At 34.3% G+C, this 19,818-nt stretch overlaps 1 protein-coding gene and 1 long non-coding RNA gene across 8 annotated transcripts in view; one reads left to right on the forward strand and one right to left on the reverse strand.

Moving 5' to 3' along the window:
• Positions 1–19,818, forward strand: part of LOC143230741 (discoidin domain-containing receptor 2-like) — a 325,468-nt gene that overhangs the window by 201,897 nt on the left and 103,753 nt on the right. For all 7 annotated transcript variants that reach the window (XM_076464826.1, XM_076464829.1, XM_076464827.1 and 4 more), the window contains one exon: positions 17,152–17,451. In XM_076464826.1, the coding sequence (XP_076320941.1) occupies positions 17,352–17,451 (100 nt within the window). In that variant the 5' untranslated portion in view covers positions 17,152–17,351. The remainder of the gene's footprint in view (positions 1–17,151; positions 17,452–19,818) is intronic.
• LOC143230743 (uncharacterized) overlaps positions 1–19,818 on the reverse strand; it is a 55,816-nt gene that overhangs the window by 19,705 nt on the left and 16,293 nt on the right. The window lies entirely within an intron of this gene.

Consider the following 19,818-nt stretch of genomic DNA (forward strand, 5'->3'; position numbering starts at 1 on the left):
AGGGTGCTCAACTCGCAGTCTGAGGGTCGTGGGTTCGAATCTCCGTCACACCGAATATTCTCGCCCTTTCAGCCGTGGGGACTTTATAATGTGACGGTCAGTCCCCACTATTCGTTGGTAAAAGAGTAGCCCGAGAGTTGGCGGTGAGTGGTGAAGACTAATTGCCTTTTCTTCAGACTTAACACTGCTAAGTTAGGGACGGCTAGTGCAGATAACCATCGTGTAGCTTTGCACGAAATTCTAAACAAACAATGCTCTTGAACGTACATATGTGTGTATCTTGTAGATATGTATCTAATACAAACAAACACAGAAGGTGAGACTGACTTAGATCGTTACAGCGCTTATGCAGCCCTCTTTAATTCCATAAAAGAGACAAAAGTTCTGATTTTACGATGGGAAGTAATGTTTTCGAAGCACAAGAGCTGCTCTTCAGCTCTTCGTACAGTCTCGAGCTTTCTGATCGTGCGAATTAAAGTATTGACAACTTCTACATTATAATGAGTGTTAAGTTAACTTGATGTTGTTGTTTATTCAGCTATATATACGTCTATCATCAATAATGTTTTAAGCTGTGTTAGAGTAAAGACCAGTGCCTCTTTTTTCGTTAGACTAGTATCTTTTGCAAACAAAATAAAGTATATTGTTATTCTAATTCGTTGTTAAGCTTGCTTGAGGCATTCGGAAATTATTCGCAACAAGAAAATAGCATTGTTCTTTGAAAGCAATGAAAGGAAATAAGCCTAAATTATATACCTCATCCCAAATGTAGAACTATGACATTTATTCTATTCTTTTATTCTATTTTTTATAACACAATAATTTTAATGTTAATAGACTGTTTGAAACGTTTGTTTACTTTATAATCCACTCAGGATAAAGTTGTTGTTATCGATTTTAAAATTAGGAATGTAGTTGTGGCATTATTCTAGCAACAGATTCTGTATTCTTGTAATAATAGTCAGAATATCAGCTATAATCATTCTAAAAGAACATGCATGTTTAGTCTTGTTTCACTTTTTTCTATTTTGTTTTAGTTTTGCTACTGATGTGTAAGTAAACTTTTGATTATACGACTTTGTTTACAAATTAAACACTTGTGTTGTTTTACAGTTTTGTGTACAAAATGTGTTAGGACTTTTCAGTATGACTGTAAGTAATTTGTGACGTATATAAAAAAAAGATGCTACCATATTTGGATATAAAACAATATTTGTGAACGTTAGTGTACGGTCATTGTTGTTTAATGCTCTGTGCTTTATTCGTAGCCTGAATATGTAATTGTTTTATTATAATAATATCATTAACTGGTTCTTTCTAAAAACAACCATTGTTCATAGCGACTATTAATACCTTCTTAAGAATTATTAATCCGTTAGTCGTTTTAATTAACTCCATTGTGTTTTTCTGGTGGGAAGTGTTTTACAATCAGGCTTTGTTCATGATAGTTAGATACACTAGAGTTAAAAAATAAAAGTGGGTAAATCACATTCAGAAGCACCAATTAAAAGCTAGTAATTTCAACACTTAGTAAAGTTAGGGTTAGTTTTCAACAGACATTTTTCTCGCAAAATAAAACGAGTAAAAATACCAAGAGTTTTTGAAGTAACTTTTACCCAATGTTTATCATAACTTAGTGTTAGTTGAACTTCCTTTCTAAGGACTAAATATTGATTTTTTTCTTCCTTTTATATTGAATCTTTATATTGAACTTTCCTTTCTTCTCTGTTGAACTTTCTTGAATGTGAAGAAAGTTTTGTGATATTTTTTTTGTCGGTAAATAAAAAAATAGCCAGATATATCGCCATTTTTTTTTCTGATCTTTTGATGTTGGATGCATATAATTCAAGAGTTTCAATATTATAGTGATATGGAACTATATTGTATTCTATCTATTTTATCGACAGCAACGTCTCAGTCAGACAATATTGTATCACAGATGACCCCCTAAAATGTTATTCCTGTACAGATAAAACTAATGATATTTATCAACTTTTGTGGTTGTTAGGAATATATAGATCACCAGGAAGTTTTTACTCGAGGAAATACATTCGACATACCTACACATTTATTTCTAAAGACCTGGATGTTTCATCTGGAAAATGAAAATCAAAATTTTAAGATTATCGTTTCTTTAAATTTCTAAAAATTATATTCCTTCCTACAGGGGTTTGTAGTGTTTGATTGAATTAAAAACAGTGGAAATTGTTGGTTTTAGTAGTGAAAAAGAAACTCTCCCTGTTTCATGACTCAGTTACACTGATTCAAGGTGGAATTCGGTAATCATAAAATTCTAAAAAACTTCATTTACACATATCATCACACATGTGTTAGTATAGGTATAATTTTTACAAAGAACCAGGATTCAGATGTGGAACATTGTGTGCATGTGTAACTCCATTCCTTTTTACTAAATATTATATAAACAAGTTACCTCAGAGACTACTGTTTATTACAAGGGCCACATAAACTATCGAATTATGTAGCAAACGTCACATTTATGGTTCTCTGATAACTGTTACGTTTTCACGAATAAAGGTTTATGGAAATAAAACTGAAGTTTAATTTCACAGATCATAGGATGGTCATAAACTAGCATCTATGGTTTTGTAATAAAGACTAAGTGATAACTTATTTAATCCTGTTATCAGGATAAATTAAATAATTATTTACAACTTTGTGCCTGTTGGCTTGCTTGTATCCTACACTGTTAATGGTCTTTTCAGCGTTCACTTCTTGAAGCTACGAGTAATACTAAAAGTCATTTAGCGAACCTCCAAGTTACACTTGACTGATCCAATTCTTTCATGCTTTCTTGACCACTAACGATTGCATTTTTTTTCCAGTAACCGAGTCCATTAATCTGTTTTCTTGACCTCTTGTGAACAAGAAGCGACCTCCTGGAATGTGTTATTGCTACTGGAACTATCTGTTTGAAAATAACTTGTAGTACAACTAACAGACTCATGAGGGGGAAACGTAATCTAACGACGAACAATACAGCCACTGAAATGACGAATAACAACATATTTTATGAACGTTTCGGAATTTATATTTTCTATCTTCAGTAAATTCCTACAGTGAACACAGAACTAGAATTACAAATAACCACCTGAATTTTAAATAAAAGCTTGTTTGCTAGGATTAATACTCATAAGGGCAATGTTAATATTTGCCATCATAAAATATATTTCACATTGTTATTGAAATTAAACGCGAAGATAAAGTGGCAAATTAAAAAGTAATTAAAAATATCTAAAATCGGTAACATTGATGAGATCCAATCCATTTGTAGGTAAAGTCGTTCATATTGCCCATAACTGCCTACCAATTAAAGTTGTGTAAACTAGTTACAATAAGCAAAATGATTCCAGAGATATAGAAAGAAGAGAAACACGTGCGTAATGAAAGCTTTATTGATAGGGCGCTCGACTGATCCACATAGAGTGGAAGAACTTGCTTTAAGCTGTAATAAATGGCTTGTCTTAACCGCAAAAGAAACAGAAATTTTAAAGTTTCCAAGGTTACCAAATAATTAACAAAGTATGGGATAACCAAAACCAAACGTAGTACAAGTGTATCCAAGAATTTACCCTCAAAAGGTTAATAGCAGAATGCAGGTATGTGACTACATAGAAAATCGTTTCGTAGTTACTATATTTGTTATGCATAACTTAGTGCAATGTCAAAGTTTACGAAAACAAACCAAAATCACTTTACAATATTTTTGTTTACATACATCCCATATCCTGCCGGTTGTCAGTCATGGAGATCTACGGTGTAATAACTAAAACAGTCACATTTCTGTGTATTTATTTTATCCCAGTTTTTTCTTAGATTATGCTTTAAGCAATTTAACAAAATATTTTAAGTTGTTATAGCATAAAGATACACAATAGGCTATATGCGAACTATCCACCACGTGAATCGAACCTTGAATTTTTTTAGCGTCGTAAGTTCCAGGGAAAGGGGTTACACTGTTTCAAAAAAGAATTACAGTATACGTGTTTAAGTTGCTTAGGTGTTCTACAATTTCATTATTCACCTTCTGAATGATCCAACTATACTGAACCCTTTGTGACTCTACTTACCTACTAAATCATCCAACTATACTGAACCCTTTGTGACTCTACTCACCTTATAAGTGATCCAACTATACTGAACCTCCTGTGACCCTACTCATCTACTAAATGATCCAACTATACTGAACCTCATGTGACTCTACTCACCTTCTAAATGATCCAACTATACTGAACCCTTTGTGACTCTACTTACCTACTAAATCATCCAACTATACTGAACCCTTTGTGACTCTACTCACCTTATAAATGATCCAACTATACTGAACCTCCTGTGACCCTACTCATCTAAATGATCCAACTATACTGAACCCTTTGTGACTCTACTCACCTTCTAAATGATCCAACTATACTGAACCCTTTGTGACTCTACTTACCTACTAAATCATCCAACTATACTGAACCCTTTGTGACTCTACTTACCTACTAAATCATCCAACTATACTGAACCCTTCAAACTATATGAACCCTATACTGACCCTTACTGACCCTTTGTGACTCTGCTCACCTAATAAATGATCCACCTATACTGAACCGTTTGTAACTCTACTCACCTACTACATGATCCAACTATACTGAACCTCATGTGACTCTACTTGTAGTTGATCTTTCTCATTGTGATAAATTATCGCAGTCTTAAGGATCATTTCCCGTGTGACAATGGTGTACAATGAAATGTTCTGCCGCACATAAACAATAGATACCTTTTTCTATAAATATTTAACTTATTGGTTTATTGTAAAGAAAAGTAAATATCTAGCAATACATATTAATAAAAATTAACATGCGTCTTATGTATTCTGCAGAACCTAAGCGTTCTTAAGAGCTGAAAAAGAAATGTCCCAGAATACTATAAGTTATCCATCTGTTTATTTAATATCATTTCCTCCAGGTAGAACTTGCTGCTTATTGCTGATTTCAGCTTCTCCACAATGCCCTCCTGGTTTGGACATGCGTACACTCACTTTTGTTGTGGACTGTAATATTAACTTTTCTAATATCTGTGTACTAGCTTGATACTACATCTGATGACTAAAACTTAACTTACAATGTTACTTCTTAATAATTCTTTAAAATAATATTCTTATAGAAAAACTGCCTTTAGACTGTATAAATATATATATATATATATATATATAGCGAGGATAGATACCGCATTTGTTTTTCAGAATAGACCAGACCCCGGCATGGTTAGATGGCTAGGGCGCTCGACTCGCAATCTGAGGATCGCGTGTTCTAATCCTCGTCACACCAAACACGCTTGCCCTTTTAATCATAGGGGCGTTCTAATGTTATGGTTAATCCCATTATTCATTTGTAAAGGAGTAGCCCAAGAGTTGGCGGTTAGTGGTAGTTACTAGCTTCCTTCCGTCTAGTCTTACACTGCTAAATTAGGGATGGCTAGCGCAGATAGCTCTCGTGTAGCTTTGCGCGAAATTCGAACACACACAGAATAAACCAAGATTTTAATAACTCTGTATTATAGTTTCATGAAGGGTTTTCTTTTATTTAGCTAGCAAGTTACGTATAGTTGTATATGATTGCTGAACTATCATAAATGTCGTGTCATTAAAGTGGCATGTTTCAGCCAGTTAACTGACATAAATGTGGAATGAATGAGTTACGTTATTTTCCTCAAAGACTTGTACCATTCGTTTCAGGCTATATAATTTGTACACGAGTTATTACTCGACATCTTGAGCCACCTGGGTCACAGTTTTCCTAATATTAAAACTATTGGACCACCAATGTGTCGGACGTTGCACCCGTTCACTCATTCACAGTAGGAGGGACACGTCAATTTTGTACCGAAATATGATGTTTTTGTTGTTTGCTTATTTCGTCAACAAAGGGCCGACTATGATTAGCATGTCACTTGTCACGTGAGCCTAATGAGCACTGACAACGTGATTACAGTGTCTGATCACATGACTCTTAACTGGAGGCGAAGGAGTGGTGCATTTTAAGGCAGGCTTAGACTATACGTACTTACGATTTAGGAATTAGAGAACACAAAAACTCTGGTTCATTCTAAACCTTAATTGGCGAGGATGCTTAAATATATATATATGTATTTTTATTCATAAGCTCTAAGCTCTATATACTCTAAATTTTTTTCTTTTGATATCCCGTGTAGCTCAAGGAAATATTAAATACTAATTTCTGATGTAATAGAATTAGAAGAAAATCCGTTTAATAACAAAGGTAAAAGCTCGTACTGTTTTTCTCTTTATGTACACACATAGGTCTGCGTGAATTAAGTAAATATATCAACGCGAATTTCAATATCAAACCAAATCTGTATCTTGGTGCTGCTTTTGTAGTGGTTTTGAAATAATGTAAAGTGGGATTGCTTCGTAAAAAAAATGCAGTAACTGTTTTGAAAGTTGGCTATTCTTTATTTTCAAAACATCTTGTGTAGTTGTAGTTTGCGTCTTAAACTTCAAATTAGATTAGTTATTTTAAAGTCCTGTGCAAAGAGAGAAAAACGTATATTGATTTTTGTTTGTTTTTTAATCTACTTCAGGAAGCAAGTTTTTACCTCTCGACTACAAAACTTCTTTATTTGTTTATTCATTTCTATCAGAACTTTCCAAAGTTTGTGGAATCTGATATAAGTTTTCCTTAAAACTGAATAACATATACTTAGATTTTGTTTCCAAAAATACAAATGTCAAGTTCAGCGCTGTAGTTGTAAAGAGCCCAATAACGCCAGAGAACTATACTGACATAACAATTTCAGTTAATCCTGATAGAACTTGGCTAAAATTTTACAAAAGTTTAGAAAAAAGTTTGCTAGTTTAATTTAAAACTTTTTGATGAAATACAAAAAAATAATAGTTGTGGAAATAAAAAAAACCAATGTAAACGATAAAATCAATGACTTCATGACAGAAAAATCTGCTGTTCTTTTACTCCACGTGAAATAAATCATGGTGTTCAAAAATATTATGGTTTCTATAAATCTTGCTGAGAAATGTTCTCTTTGGTGTTCCAGAGAATAAGTTCTGGGTAGATATAACATGGTTGATTTAGTACAAGTGGGCAAAACAAGAGTGATTTTTTTTTCAGTCTACTATTGTAATGACTTTCATTCTATTATACCATTCTTGGTAAATAAAAAAAAAATGGCTGTGGATGACGAAACATCTCTAAGGCAAGAACGAAACTAATTCTAAAAAAAGTGATTTTAATATTTTGAAAACACTTTCGATGTTTAGGTAACAAACCATAAAAGTATTCTAATGTTTGAAACTGAATTTTATTCTTTTTTATAGTTATCTATTATTTCAATTTTATTAGCAAACCTTACTGCATGTGTATTATAGAGAACTAGGGAATATAATTACTTATTAGTTTTACTAACCTATCAAGTACCTAATCTAAAAAAAAAATTATTTCAAACTTCTGAGTGTAAGTGTATGGGCTTATAGTATAGTTTTATATTTACTTTGTGACTTCTGACTCTTAACAAGAGCATTCAAATCCACTCAACTGAATGTTTATAAGTTGATATCAACGTGGTTCATTAACCTACCCCTATATTAAACCTACTCTTTATTTGCAAGTTTGTTTAGATAAGTGCTGTTTAACCTAGTTGTAGTCAGGACCCGTTTGTAATTCACAATGATTTGAGGAGAAGATGAGTCATTCTTCCGGTGCTTATTATTATAGAAGAGAGATAATGACTATTATTCAGGTTCAAGGCGTTGGTTATTGAACCCATTTCTTAGCACAGCATATGCTGTTAGTTGAGCTCTTGCTCCTTACAAACGTGATTATAACATATAAAATCATGTGAAATTTAAGTTCTATACTTTCAAGTTCAGCCTACAAATGGATTCAGTAACAACTGTTTGTTTTGAATTTCGCGCAAAGCTACTCGATCATCACCACCCACTGCCAACTCTTGGGCTATTCTTTTACCAACAAATAGTGAGATTGTCTGTCACATTATAACGTCCCTACGGCTGAAAGGGGAGCATCTTTGGTGCGAGCGGGATTCGAACCCGCGACCCTCGGATTACGAGTCGAACGCCTTAATACACTTGGCCATGCCAGGCCCAGTAACAACTGCCTTTAGGTTTAATAATCTTACTCATCAAACGTTTCAAAGGCCCGAAGTAGTAAATATTTTACTCCTAGTTCAAGCACAGCAATAACAACGTTAGAGAAAAAGGCTTCCTTTATCGTACCCACAGTTAATACAGTTTTCTTATAATGACTCTTAATTTTGTCGCTCTTTTAGTTTTTGGTAGTCGTCTTTTTAAGTCGCTATTGTATAAACATACCCAACCCTCGAACTCTAGAAGCCTTGGTTTGTACACAGTGAAACCTCACGTCTGTCAGAGGTCAAATGTTACTGTTCCTTCATTGTATCCATGAAGTCAGCTGCCAGGGCGTTTCTGACAGCTAAAATGTGGATGTCATGTTTATTTATTTTAAAACGGACGGGACGAGTGGAACCGCCCGATAAACACTTTTTCGATCTCATAGCTAAGTCTCAAAGTCCCACATAACACGCCCTCTGGTTACTTCGAGAGAATGCTTCGTCTGCTGATCTTGTTTGTTTGAACTGTTATTTCTGCTGCTTATTCAATCAGTTTGTTTTTTGTAAAGATAGAAACCTCTACAAGATCTTCCAATCCAGTTGTGCACACATAAATACAGGAAACGTGGAATTTCGGAGAGTTTTCTTATTGGCCGTTTATATTAGTGACGTATCAAAATGAAAAAAAAAAAAAGACTGTATTTACCTTAAGCTTCAGGACTATATAACAATACCTGACAGAATATTAGCAGATTACCTGGCAAGACAACATTTAAAAACCGTTACAATTGCAAATTATCTACCAATAAAATTTTGTTTAGTAGTTGTTTTTTAGATCAAAGCCACATTGGGTTACATACTGTATCTAACGTGGAGAATCAAACCCCGGATTTGAGCATTCTAAGTCCGTAAACTTACTGCTGTCCCACCAAAGGAATGCTATCAAAGGGTCCGTCGAAAAACAATATTATACTATATGGCGAGATTCAGCGTTAACGTGTTTCCGAAAATGTAAAAATAAACATATTTTACAATATTCAATATTATTTTAAATTTCGAAGGAGGGCACTACTAGTCTTTTTTGCTTGTTTTTTTTTATTTTCACAGAGCATATGAAATTAATTATCTCACACAAACAGCACCATTAAATTATGTCTCCCTAGCTTCAAGTTAGGTAAGGACATTGTTTATATGAATTAATTGCTTTCAATTTAATTTATCATTGTACATATCCGTTGTTGCAGAGAAATGCTCAACACTTCGTAGGTACAGTATAAAAGTAATGTTTAATTCCTGCTGTTAGATCAGATAAGACTGATCTAAGAGTTGGCAGTGAATGCTATTGGCTAGTTTTATTCAATTTTGTCAATAATTTCCAAATTTGGAAAAGCTTTGCGCAGGCGTACCTTGTGCAGCTTTGCATAAAATTCTAAAACAAAGCTGTTGAGCTAAACCTTAAAATCTTTGCTTTGGTGGTCATACATAATGATACTATTGTCCACGTTATTCAAGTTGAGTCCAGTTCACTTTTTTATTGGTCACTATCGTTATAGCACTACTATTGTCTATATTGTAAATTTTGGTTTCAGAAGACAACAAAAATTTAAAGCTCCATCTACAGGTATAATTAATCAAAATTTCAAAATGGCCTTCGATAACACAATCTTGTCCTTGATGCAAACGCTCCACGCTTTCCAAACTGAGTTGAATCAGTTGATTACGTTTGTTTTGCTGGTCGTACTTATTACAGTGCTGTGTCTTTGCTCCTGAAAATCAAATTAAGGCCAATCACTGCGAATATTTGAGTGTCACTGGTGAAGCTGTACGGCAAAACCGTAAAAAAAAGCAATTTCTTATATATTAAATATGGCTTATTGTCTATTTAGTCGAACAATAACGATAAACTCTTCATCTATACTAAAAACATTGTTATCAGTGATTTGCTGTGTTTCTGAAAACATGATCTGCTCTTCATTGGAAATAAGTGACTAAATATAGAATAATAAAGTTATATATTGATATATCCGCTTTCGCCTGGAAAAAATTTGTAACCAGAACTATTCCATTGAGGAGAAAAGTCAAAATATTTATTTCATTGACTAGTTTCGGTTTTGGTGTTCTTTCTGACTGGTCGTTTACTAGTGATCGATAATTAAATCGCTAACAGAATTTTATAATGTCCAGCAAGATTATTTTAAAATGACTTTGCTGTGATACTTGTGAAATACAAGCACATATGTGTAAGTGATGTTTGCCTTCAAGGCACAGCCAAATCAATAGTAAGTTTCCTAGTTAGTTATAATACATATTTTATAACATCCGTGTCACTCGTCACACGTTTTTTTTGCAAATATTGGATGTCTACACTTCGATATAAACACAAATCCATTATGTTTTAAGTTTTCATTGATTGAAATGTACTGTTATTGCTAAATCATAATTATATGTTAAATGTTTTGTGGCATTTCGAGGATTATTAAGGCCTTTTGGAAGATCCATGTTTTATTCATATTTTAAACTGTTCTTTTATGTCATATTAGTTGAAATATATCATTCAGTTCTAACATGTCCGGTTTTGGAGCATAAAATGTTTAAATGTGCCATTTACGGGCGTAATTAATCAAAATCTTAAAATGACCTTCGATGGCACAATGATGTCCTTGATTCAAACTTATATAACATCGCAATAAGTTATTCAAATAGCTGAATGAATTGTTTATAAGTTCGAAGACGTCATCCAACAAGAAAAAAAGGGCAATCCATAACACAATGTTTCACATATAACACTACATCGCATCTTCAAAGTGGAGTACTTATAAGAGATACAGATGCAACTAACTGCCCCAAAAAAGTCACTGAAGTATATTATGTTCCTTAACACTCTCTAAGGGATCATTATTTATCAAAATCAAATTATTGCTAGATACCACACAACTTAATGCACTATTTTTGTGTAGCAAAGGGTTAGGATAGGAGTTAGTATACAAATATTAAATCAAGCATCCACGTACCCTATTTGTTTGAATAAATTAAATTTAAAATTAACCATCATCTGCTTTGTCTGGTTCTATGTTCCCTCTGATTTTATGTCCTTCCCCTTTGAAATATTCAAGAAGATTCGCTATGAATATCATTCTTCGTAGATGGCGCTCCCTCATGACGTATTGATTCATTAGTTAACTACTTCTTGTTGTAGATTACAACTGGAATGTCTTGTGGAGAAAGATAAAAATATGATGATCGTTAGATCTTGTACGTAGGTTTTAGTGTTCAGTCTCGGTGTGGTAGGGTGATGCCTTCAGCCCAAGTATGTGGGTATGTAAGAAACAACGTGTTTCCTGCGTTAAGCTGCTTTACGACATATTCTAGTCAGTTGTGAACTGCCGGAGGACATGTGTCCAAGAGGTTTGGCAAGTCCCGGATTACGAAAGATGTCTGAGATGCACTCATGTTTCTGTTGATGTTTTACAGTGAGACAACATTTTGGACTCTGGTTATGTGAACATTTCCCGCAGCTGCTGTCCTAAGGTCTCTTCTAATCCTGCTTTAGACAGGAAATGGAGCATCGCCAAACCACACTAGGATCAACACTCGATTTAACTATTCACTAATGACAATAGACAATAAAAAAAACTTTAAAAAGATACAGGACACACGCCGAGCGCAAGGTTTTCTTATAATGTATATATATATGTATATGTGTAAGTGTGTACGTATATTAATATATCTGTGTGTTGACTCCGAAATATCAGTCAGCGGAAATAGAAAAGACATAATAAATTACTGACCAGTTGTTGTGTGTTAATATACGGAAGAAAACGCTTGTGTGTTAGCTAACTATTGATATTTTGTCAATACTATATAAGTTATGGCATGTTAAGTTATTTCAGTAAAAAGCGACCAAGTTAGGCACAATTTTTGCTTTATACAAATAGGAACAAATAACCACCAAACCTTTAATTTTAAAAATAATATTATTTTTACCTATATTTAATATTCGGAGCATATATTAAACACGCTATCTGTAGATTTTATGCAATTATATTTATATTTCGCATAATATATATAAATGGGTTATTATAGTGTATTTTGTTTACCATATAATCTAAAACTTTAACAATTTGATATGTTTGTGATTCACAAACTGTTTTTTTCTTGTTGCTACAATAATTGGTTTGAATTTCATTATAAACGATCATAACGCCTTTTACATCACCCTGTTAATTTTCTAATGCTTAAAGCAACTTTAAAAATAAATACAGGATTTGATTAGGTCTGGGGCATATTGCAGTTCATCTTATAGATTCTAGCAGCTTTTGTTATTCTACCTAATTAATTGAACATTTTTATCTATCGCAACTTATAAAATTAAACATTTAGAGCTCATACGTAAAAAATAACTCAATTTTGAAAAAGACTAAAATTTGATGAAGTATTGAAATCATTTCTTGTTTGGCATCGATGAGGCTTCTAGTTTATTTTTTTTATCTAATTATCTGCCCTAAATCATTGTTCTCATAACATAAACGTAAATATTATTTTCTACCATGAATTGAGCTATCTCAAATAACATCTCATTAGCAGCCTTTCATTGCTTATGGAATATTAGGTTAAGTAAACACAACTATTTGGAGGGTTATGCAGCAACATTGTAAAAATAAATGGTTTGTTTTGAATTACTCGCAAAGCTACACGAGAGCTATCTGCACTAGCTGTCCCTAATTTAGCAGTGTAAGACTAGCTAGTCATCACTACTTACCGCCAACTCTTGGGCTACTCTTTTACCACTGGATAGTGGGATTCATCGTCACATTATAATGCCCCCACGGCTGAAAGGGTGAGTATTGTTTGGTGCGACGGGAATTCGAACCCGCGACCCTCAGATTACGAGTCGAATGTCATAACCACCTGGCCACGCTGGGTCTAAGATGGTTGGAAGGCTAGGTGAAATAAAGACTATTAACTTTATATTTTGATAATGGCTCATGTTTTATAATTCAGATGGAGTTTCAGGTCGATATAAAACGCTTTGATTAGTCATTTCATACTTTGTTAGAACTAGTAAATTAATATATATTAGAAATCGATATAAGCAAATTTGGTTACTGCTGTAAATAGTATTCTGACAAATAAGTATGTCAGAAGTAAAATTTAGGGTCAGTTAACAGCGTATTTGAATTTTCTGACTCAACTGGAGATCGAAACAGATACAGTGAGAATAATCATACTTTATCATTTGCGTATATTAATGGACGTGGCGTCACCAACCACATGTCTAGTACCTATTTATTTGATGCACTGCAAACTCTCGAACATTCTGAATTTCAATTCCACCACGTGTAGACTTAACACTTTAGAATATGTCACAGTTCCTTCCGAGGAAAAATATTCTTATATCAAATTTTAAATTTCGTGGAATCATGTGGCTTTCGAAATCTTCAATAATCTTCATGATTGAAAAAAAAGCTCTTAAAAGAGAACCCGCATACCAAACCAATCCGAATCAATACCCTAATCCCTTCAAAAGAAAGTCATAGCTATGAAGAAGAACCCTTCAACCCAAACCGACACTGAATTGAAAATTACTTACCTCGTGGTACTGTTAAGAAGTAAATAAACATAAGCTAAAAGTTCAAATAACAAGTGAAAAAAGAATCACAACAATCCATTTACTCATATGGCTGTCATGCCCCACCCCCATTTCAGTTTTATTGTAAGGGTTGACTGTAGAAGATGAAAACCGCATACAAAGTTTCTGTTAGAATTTTGACATATAGTATTATCTGCGCAAACATCTCACTAATTCTGAAAGAACGGAGCAAAGAAAAGGTAGCTAGTGAACAGCACCCACAACAGTTCTTGGGCTATTCTTGGCCAACTGAACAGTGGAATTTGACAGTCACTCTTATAACGCAGTCAAAGTCTCAAAGTGCAGGACGCATTTTTTTGACAATGGGTCACACATCACACTAGCCACTAAATCTCATCCAGCCGTTCAAGATTGTCATGTTGCTCTTTGCGCAAACTTGTTTCAGTAAACATGGTAGTGCTGATTAATAACAGATAACCATGGCCATAAAACTAGGCACTATACGAATTACAGAGAATTAGTTGCAAGGATAATTTTGGTACTAGAACACGATTGTTATAAATGTAATTAACTTTATGTATCGTTATTTAACTTTCTAGTTTATCAGAAAACACATATTCTCTTTCAAGATTAATTTTCAAATCACCGGATCCATTTTTTAAGTTGGCCCGGCATAATCAGGTGGTTAAGGCTCTTGACTCGTAATCTGAGGGTCGCAAGTTCTAATCCTTGTCACACCAAACATGCTTGCCTTTTCAACGGTAGGGGGCCCGGCATGGCCAAGCGTGTTAAGGCGTGCGATATTAAACTGAGGGTCGCGGGTTCGCATCCCGGTCGCGCCAGACATGCTCGCCCTTTCAGCCATGGGGACGTTATAATGTGACGATCAATCCCACTATTCGTTGGTAAAAGAGAGCCCAAGAGTTGGCGGTGGGTGGTGATGACTAGCTGACTTTCCTCTAGTCTTACACTGCTAAATTAGGGACGGCTAGCACAGATAGCCCTCGAGTAGCTTTGTGCGAAATTCAAAAAAAAAACAAACATTTTCAACGATAGGAGCATTATGATGTGAAAATCAATCCCACTATTCGTTGGTAAAAGCTTGCTTGCTTGTTTGAAATTAAGCAGAAAGCTGTACAATGGATATCTGTGCTCTGCTCACCACAGGTATCGAAACCCAGTTTCTAGCAGTATTAATCTGCAAACATACCGCTGTGCCACTGGGAGGTTCGATGGTAAAAAATGAAACCCAAGATTTGGCTCTGGGTAATGATGACGAGCTGACTTCCCTCTATTCTTACACTGCTAAATTAGAGAAGACCAGCGCATGTAGTCCTCGTGTAGCTTTGTACGAAATTCAAAACAAACAAAACCGTTTGGACTTGGTCATAAACTGTTCAAAATCAGTAGAGAAAGTGAAATAGATTGTCATACAACTTGCAAACTGATTTTGAAAGGTAACAAACCTTAACTTATGTTAGTTGCTAGTTCTGGGGTAAACTTGCCCAGAAACTTGGTTGTTTTGGCTTAAACAGTTATCAAAAGTATTCAAAAAAACATTAGAAGAGCTTATTAGCACCTGAATCTTTAAAACCCAAGACAATATCATCTTTTGCTTTAGAACCAGAATAATATTTGTTCTCTCCACTGCTTTGTTTTTCTCAAAATTTCTATTTGCTATCATTGCCTTGATAAAGTTCTGTCCTTATATATCCCATCATGGTCAGATCTACAATTACTATCCATGTATAATATCACATTGCAATCACATCCACATTAATTGTGGATATATATCCCTTCATGGTTACATTCACATTGACCGCTTTTATTGCACTTGAAATGTCCTTTAACTATGAAGTTACAATGAACAGTTTCTTGATGACCAGAAACCCACTTGAAATAAAAATGTATCTCAGAATGGCTGATATGGGTATTAACACTTTTATTGATAAGGAGAGAACAACGTTTCGACTTCCTAGGTCATCTTCAGGTTAAGAAAGAAAGAGTTTGCAACTGACCGTTACGGGCACGTGTGTTAGGGACAAGAGTATAAACGGGTACGGGATTGTAGGGGGCGTTGCAGTGGGATGTTAGGTTATTAATTAGTATAGGTATAAAGATGTTCCTTTATATTGGTTTACTTTTGGTTTTAGTTGCTCTATAAGTAGGGCTTCTTTGATTTTGCGTTTGTTTATATTTTTTTCCTTACTTAATATCTGGGTGATTTCTTTAGTTATGTTTTTTTTTCCTATTTGCAGTGTTTAAAAACGTGTGAATAAATAGGTTTGTTTACTCATTGATTAAAATGTACACCACACTGCGGGATACTAAAGAGGACTCTCTGATACCAGAGGCTGATGCCTTTGGTACTGCTTGACTCAAGTGAATGATAGATTCTCTGTGTAATGTCTGACTCAAGTGAATGATAGATTATTCGTGTAATATCTGACTCAAGTGAATGATAGATTCTCTGTGTAATGTCTGACTCAAGTGAAAGATACTTTGTACACAGTCTGATTCAAGTGAAAGATATTCTGTGTACTGTCTGACATAAGTGAAAGATGCTTTGTATACAGTCTGACTTAAGTGAAAGATATCCCGTGTACTGTCTGACTCAAGTAAAAGATATCTTGTGCAGTGTTTGAACCAACGAAAAGATACTCTGTATATTGTCTGATAGAAGAGAAAGATACCCTCTGTATTATCTCACAAAAATATTATCTCTAGAGTATTTGGCAAAAAATTGTATATAGACCAATTCACTGTCTGACTCAACATAAGAAACACATGTACTGTTTCTTTCGAAAGAAATATATCCTGCGTAACTTCTGATAGAAAAAAAAAATAAAAAAAATAACTATCCTGTATATTGATACCCTTATCTTCCGAAACGTTGAAAAGACATACGTGCGTATAGTTGTCTGTGTAGGAAATGAATGAAGAAGCTTAACACATTCACATTTTTTCTTGTAATACTTTGTCATTTACACTCTGTTAATGCAACCTTACTCTAATCATGGTCGTATTTAAAATCAAAGTGATTAAAGTTGGTTTCACTGCATAACAAAATTGGTATGCTGAGAAGTTAGTGGCGTTGACAGAAGATATGTTGATAAATTTAAGTAGACTGATATGTGTTGAAGTATTTGCAGTTTTTATTATGTATTAGAATAAACTTGGAGCACATGGTTACTGACCGTCTGTAGAAATGGTTATTTTATGGCAGTGGAAACGTTCCCTTCTGAGTATGGTACACCACAGACTAGCTAGGGACTTGTTTGGCTAGGTAAACAGTGAGGAGGAGAAATCTGTGTCACGATGTTTGCTCTCTGTCATATCTGATAGCTGTGAGCTGGTTTCGAGAGTGCTAAAGGCGAGTGCGTGAAAGCCTTCACGATAGTGATTGTAATTTTTCTTGTTTTTGCTTACAGGTAAATAGATTCACTGAATGCCAAACAGCAGTGGCTACTGAAACTCGTGAGGTTTTACCGGAACCTTGGTAAATGTGTTCCAAAGTAAACCACGCAGTTACCAAGACTCAGGATTAAATATTATACAAGTTTCTTCTCTCACCACTTGTGGCGCCACTGTCAAGTTTGACAAAGTGGGAACACTTGTCATAAGGAGGAGGATGTGGCGTCACATCGACTCGTCAGTCATCATGCGGCGACTGTTAATGATGCTACTGTTGGCCTCAAGCAATTTGGAATTTTCACTCTCATTACGAACAGGTAAACCAGGATTTGAATTGTTTATTTACTGTAAGATAATGTTTACCGGTTCATCAAATTCTATATATTTTTTTATAATTAGACGATTGCGAACTACGTTAACACTGTGCTATTAGCCGCACAAACATGATTAACCATGTGTTAAGTACGTTAACACTGTGTAAACACCCTAAAAACATTATTAGACTGATGTGAAATATGTTACCACTGTGCAGTCAGCCGCACAAACATTAAATAGATGTAAAATTAATTAACGCTGTGCAAACAGCCGCACAAACATGTTTAGATTTACAATTTCATATCAACACAGTTCTCATGTGATCATTTGTGATACAACTGTTTTGATAACAAAAACTTAAGTATATAAACAACTGCGAACATTTAAATGACGCATTATGTACTATGTCGTTATCTCAATATAAGTAACTTATTAGCAGATATGCATATAGTTGCACATTTTTCCTAAGTCTTAAGTATCCTTTTAATATTAATGCCATATTAACTTGTAATTTTATTTTCATAAATTAATGATACATATAACAAAACAATAAAAATGTTAAAGGTTCAGACTACAAACGTTGTTATCCCAAACATAATAAAATAAATAGGTATAGTCGATTTAATTATGTTGTGTTTCAAAGTATCTTGTCTTGTGTTTGACAGAATTAACAAAATCCATACCTGTGAATCACCAAGCATGATTTTCAGCTTGTAAAGCAACCATTTGTAAATCTGTTAGAAATTTTTTATGAGCATCCAAAACTGTGCCTCATTTTATCAGAACGAGAATACCATTTGTGCACGAGATTAGAAACAGTTAAATATTTAAACTTATAAGTCGGTCACATGCTACGTTTCTGAAACTCTCCTACTAGTGGCCCAGCATGGCCAAGTAGGTTAAGGCACTCGACTCACAATCTGAGAGTCGCGGGTTCGAATCCCCGTCACACTAAACATGCTCGCCTTTTCAGCCGTGGGAGCGTTATAATGTGACGGTCAATCACACTATTCGTTGGTAAAAGAGTAGCCAAGAGTTGGCGGTGGGTGGTGATGACTAGCTGCCTTCCCTCTAGTCTTACACTGCAAAATTAGGGACGGCTAGCGCAGATAGCTCTCGAGTAGCTTCGCGAGAAATTCAAAACAAACAAACAATCATACTACTAGAATCTAAAGTAACCGTAAAATTATGGTTGTGAATAAAGAAAACAAATATAGTTACAAATATAGAGATTATTCTGAGTTCTACTATTAACACAGAAACATAAATAAGTGCATAAAACGGTTGTGTTATATATAATAATCTCGGTACGAACCACCATCTGCACAGTATGCAGTTTTTTTAAAAGTTTTCTGACTACTTTTGAAATTAATATATTTATTATCAGTTAACTTTCTCTTCTAGAACAATGTAGGCGATTTTAAGCTATTTACTTGAAAAGTGCTCAATAAGCAATACAAAACATTGCGAAGGAAAACGGTGAGGCGTCCACTGTGATTTCAGCAGGCTTTAAAACTTTTGCACAACACAAAAAAAATAACTTTTATTAAGTTTTTATTAAGTATCAACTATGGTTTTAGCTTTAAAATAAATTGTCGATTATTTCAGAGAAGCTTGCATTGTAGTTCAATGTTTTAAACTTAATATTCAACTTAAACAGTTGACAAGCTGAGTAACAAGAGTCATATAAGAGGACCCAATGTATTTTATTTATCTCAGAGCAGCGCCATCTTCTGGTTATACTGGTAAACCATTAACCTAATCTGATCTTAAACAAGACATAACACTGAAATGTAGAACATAACTTAGAACGTTTCTTAGGTTTCTAAAGATACATCTTAAGCTAATGGGTTAAACAGTAATAATGATAACAGTATATTATTGTACTTCATTCGTTGCAAGTTGCTGCTTCAGGAATATCTGCTAACCAGAAGATAAGAAGCCAAAAACAAAATATCGTACACACGTGACAAGCCCTCCGCTAGTACAGCGGTATGTCTCCGGATTTACAACGCTAAAATCAGGGGTTCGATTCCCTCGGTGGGCTCAGCAGATAACCCATGTGGCTTTGCTATAAGAAAACACACACATACACACGTGACAAAGACAAAAAAGTTATGGGATTCCGACAATACTGTGAAGAATACTGGCACCCACGTATAAAAGGCTTAACATTCTATCAATACAATGAGCAACAGAGCAGGAAAAAAATTACACAAAGAAAATCATAACATTCTATCAATACAATGAGCAACAGAGCAGGAAAAAAATTACACAAAGAAAATCATAACATTCTATCAATACAATGAACAACAGAGCAGGAAAAAATTACACAAAGAAAATCATAACATTCTATTGATACTGTGTGT

Source organism: Tachypleus tridentatus, chromosome 10 (assembly GCF_004210375.1).
Source record: "Tachypleus tridentatus isolate NWPU-2018 chromosome 10, ASM421037v1, whole genome shotgun sequence".
Lineage (NCBI taxonomy): Eukaryota > Metazoa > Arthropoda > Merostomata > Xiphosura > Limulidae > Tachypleus > Tachypleus tridentatus.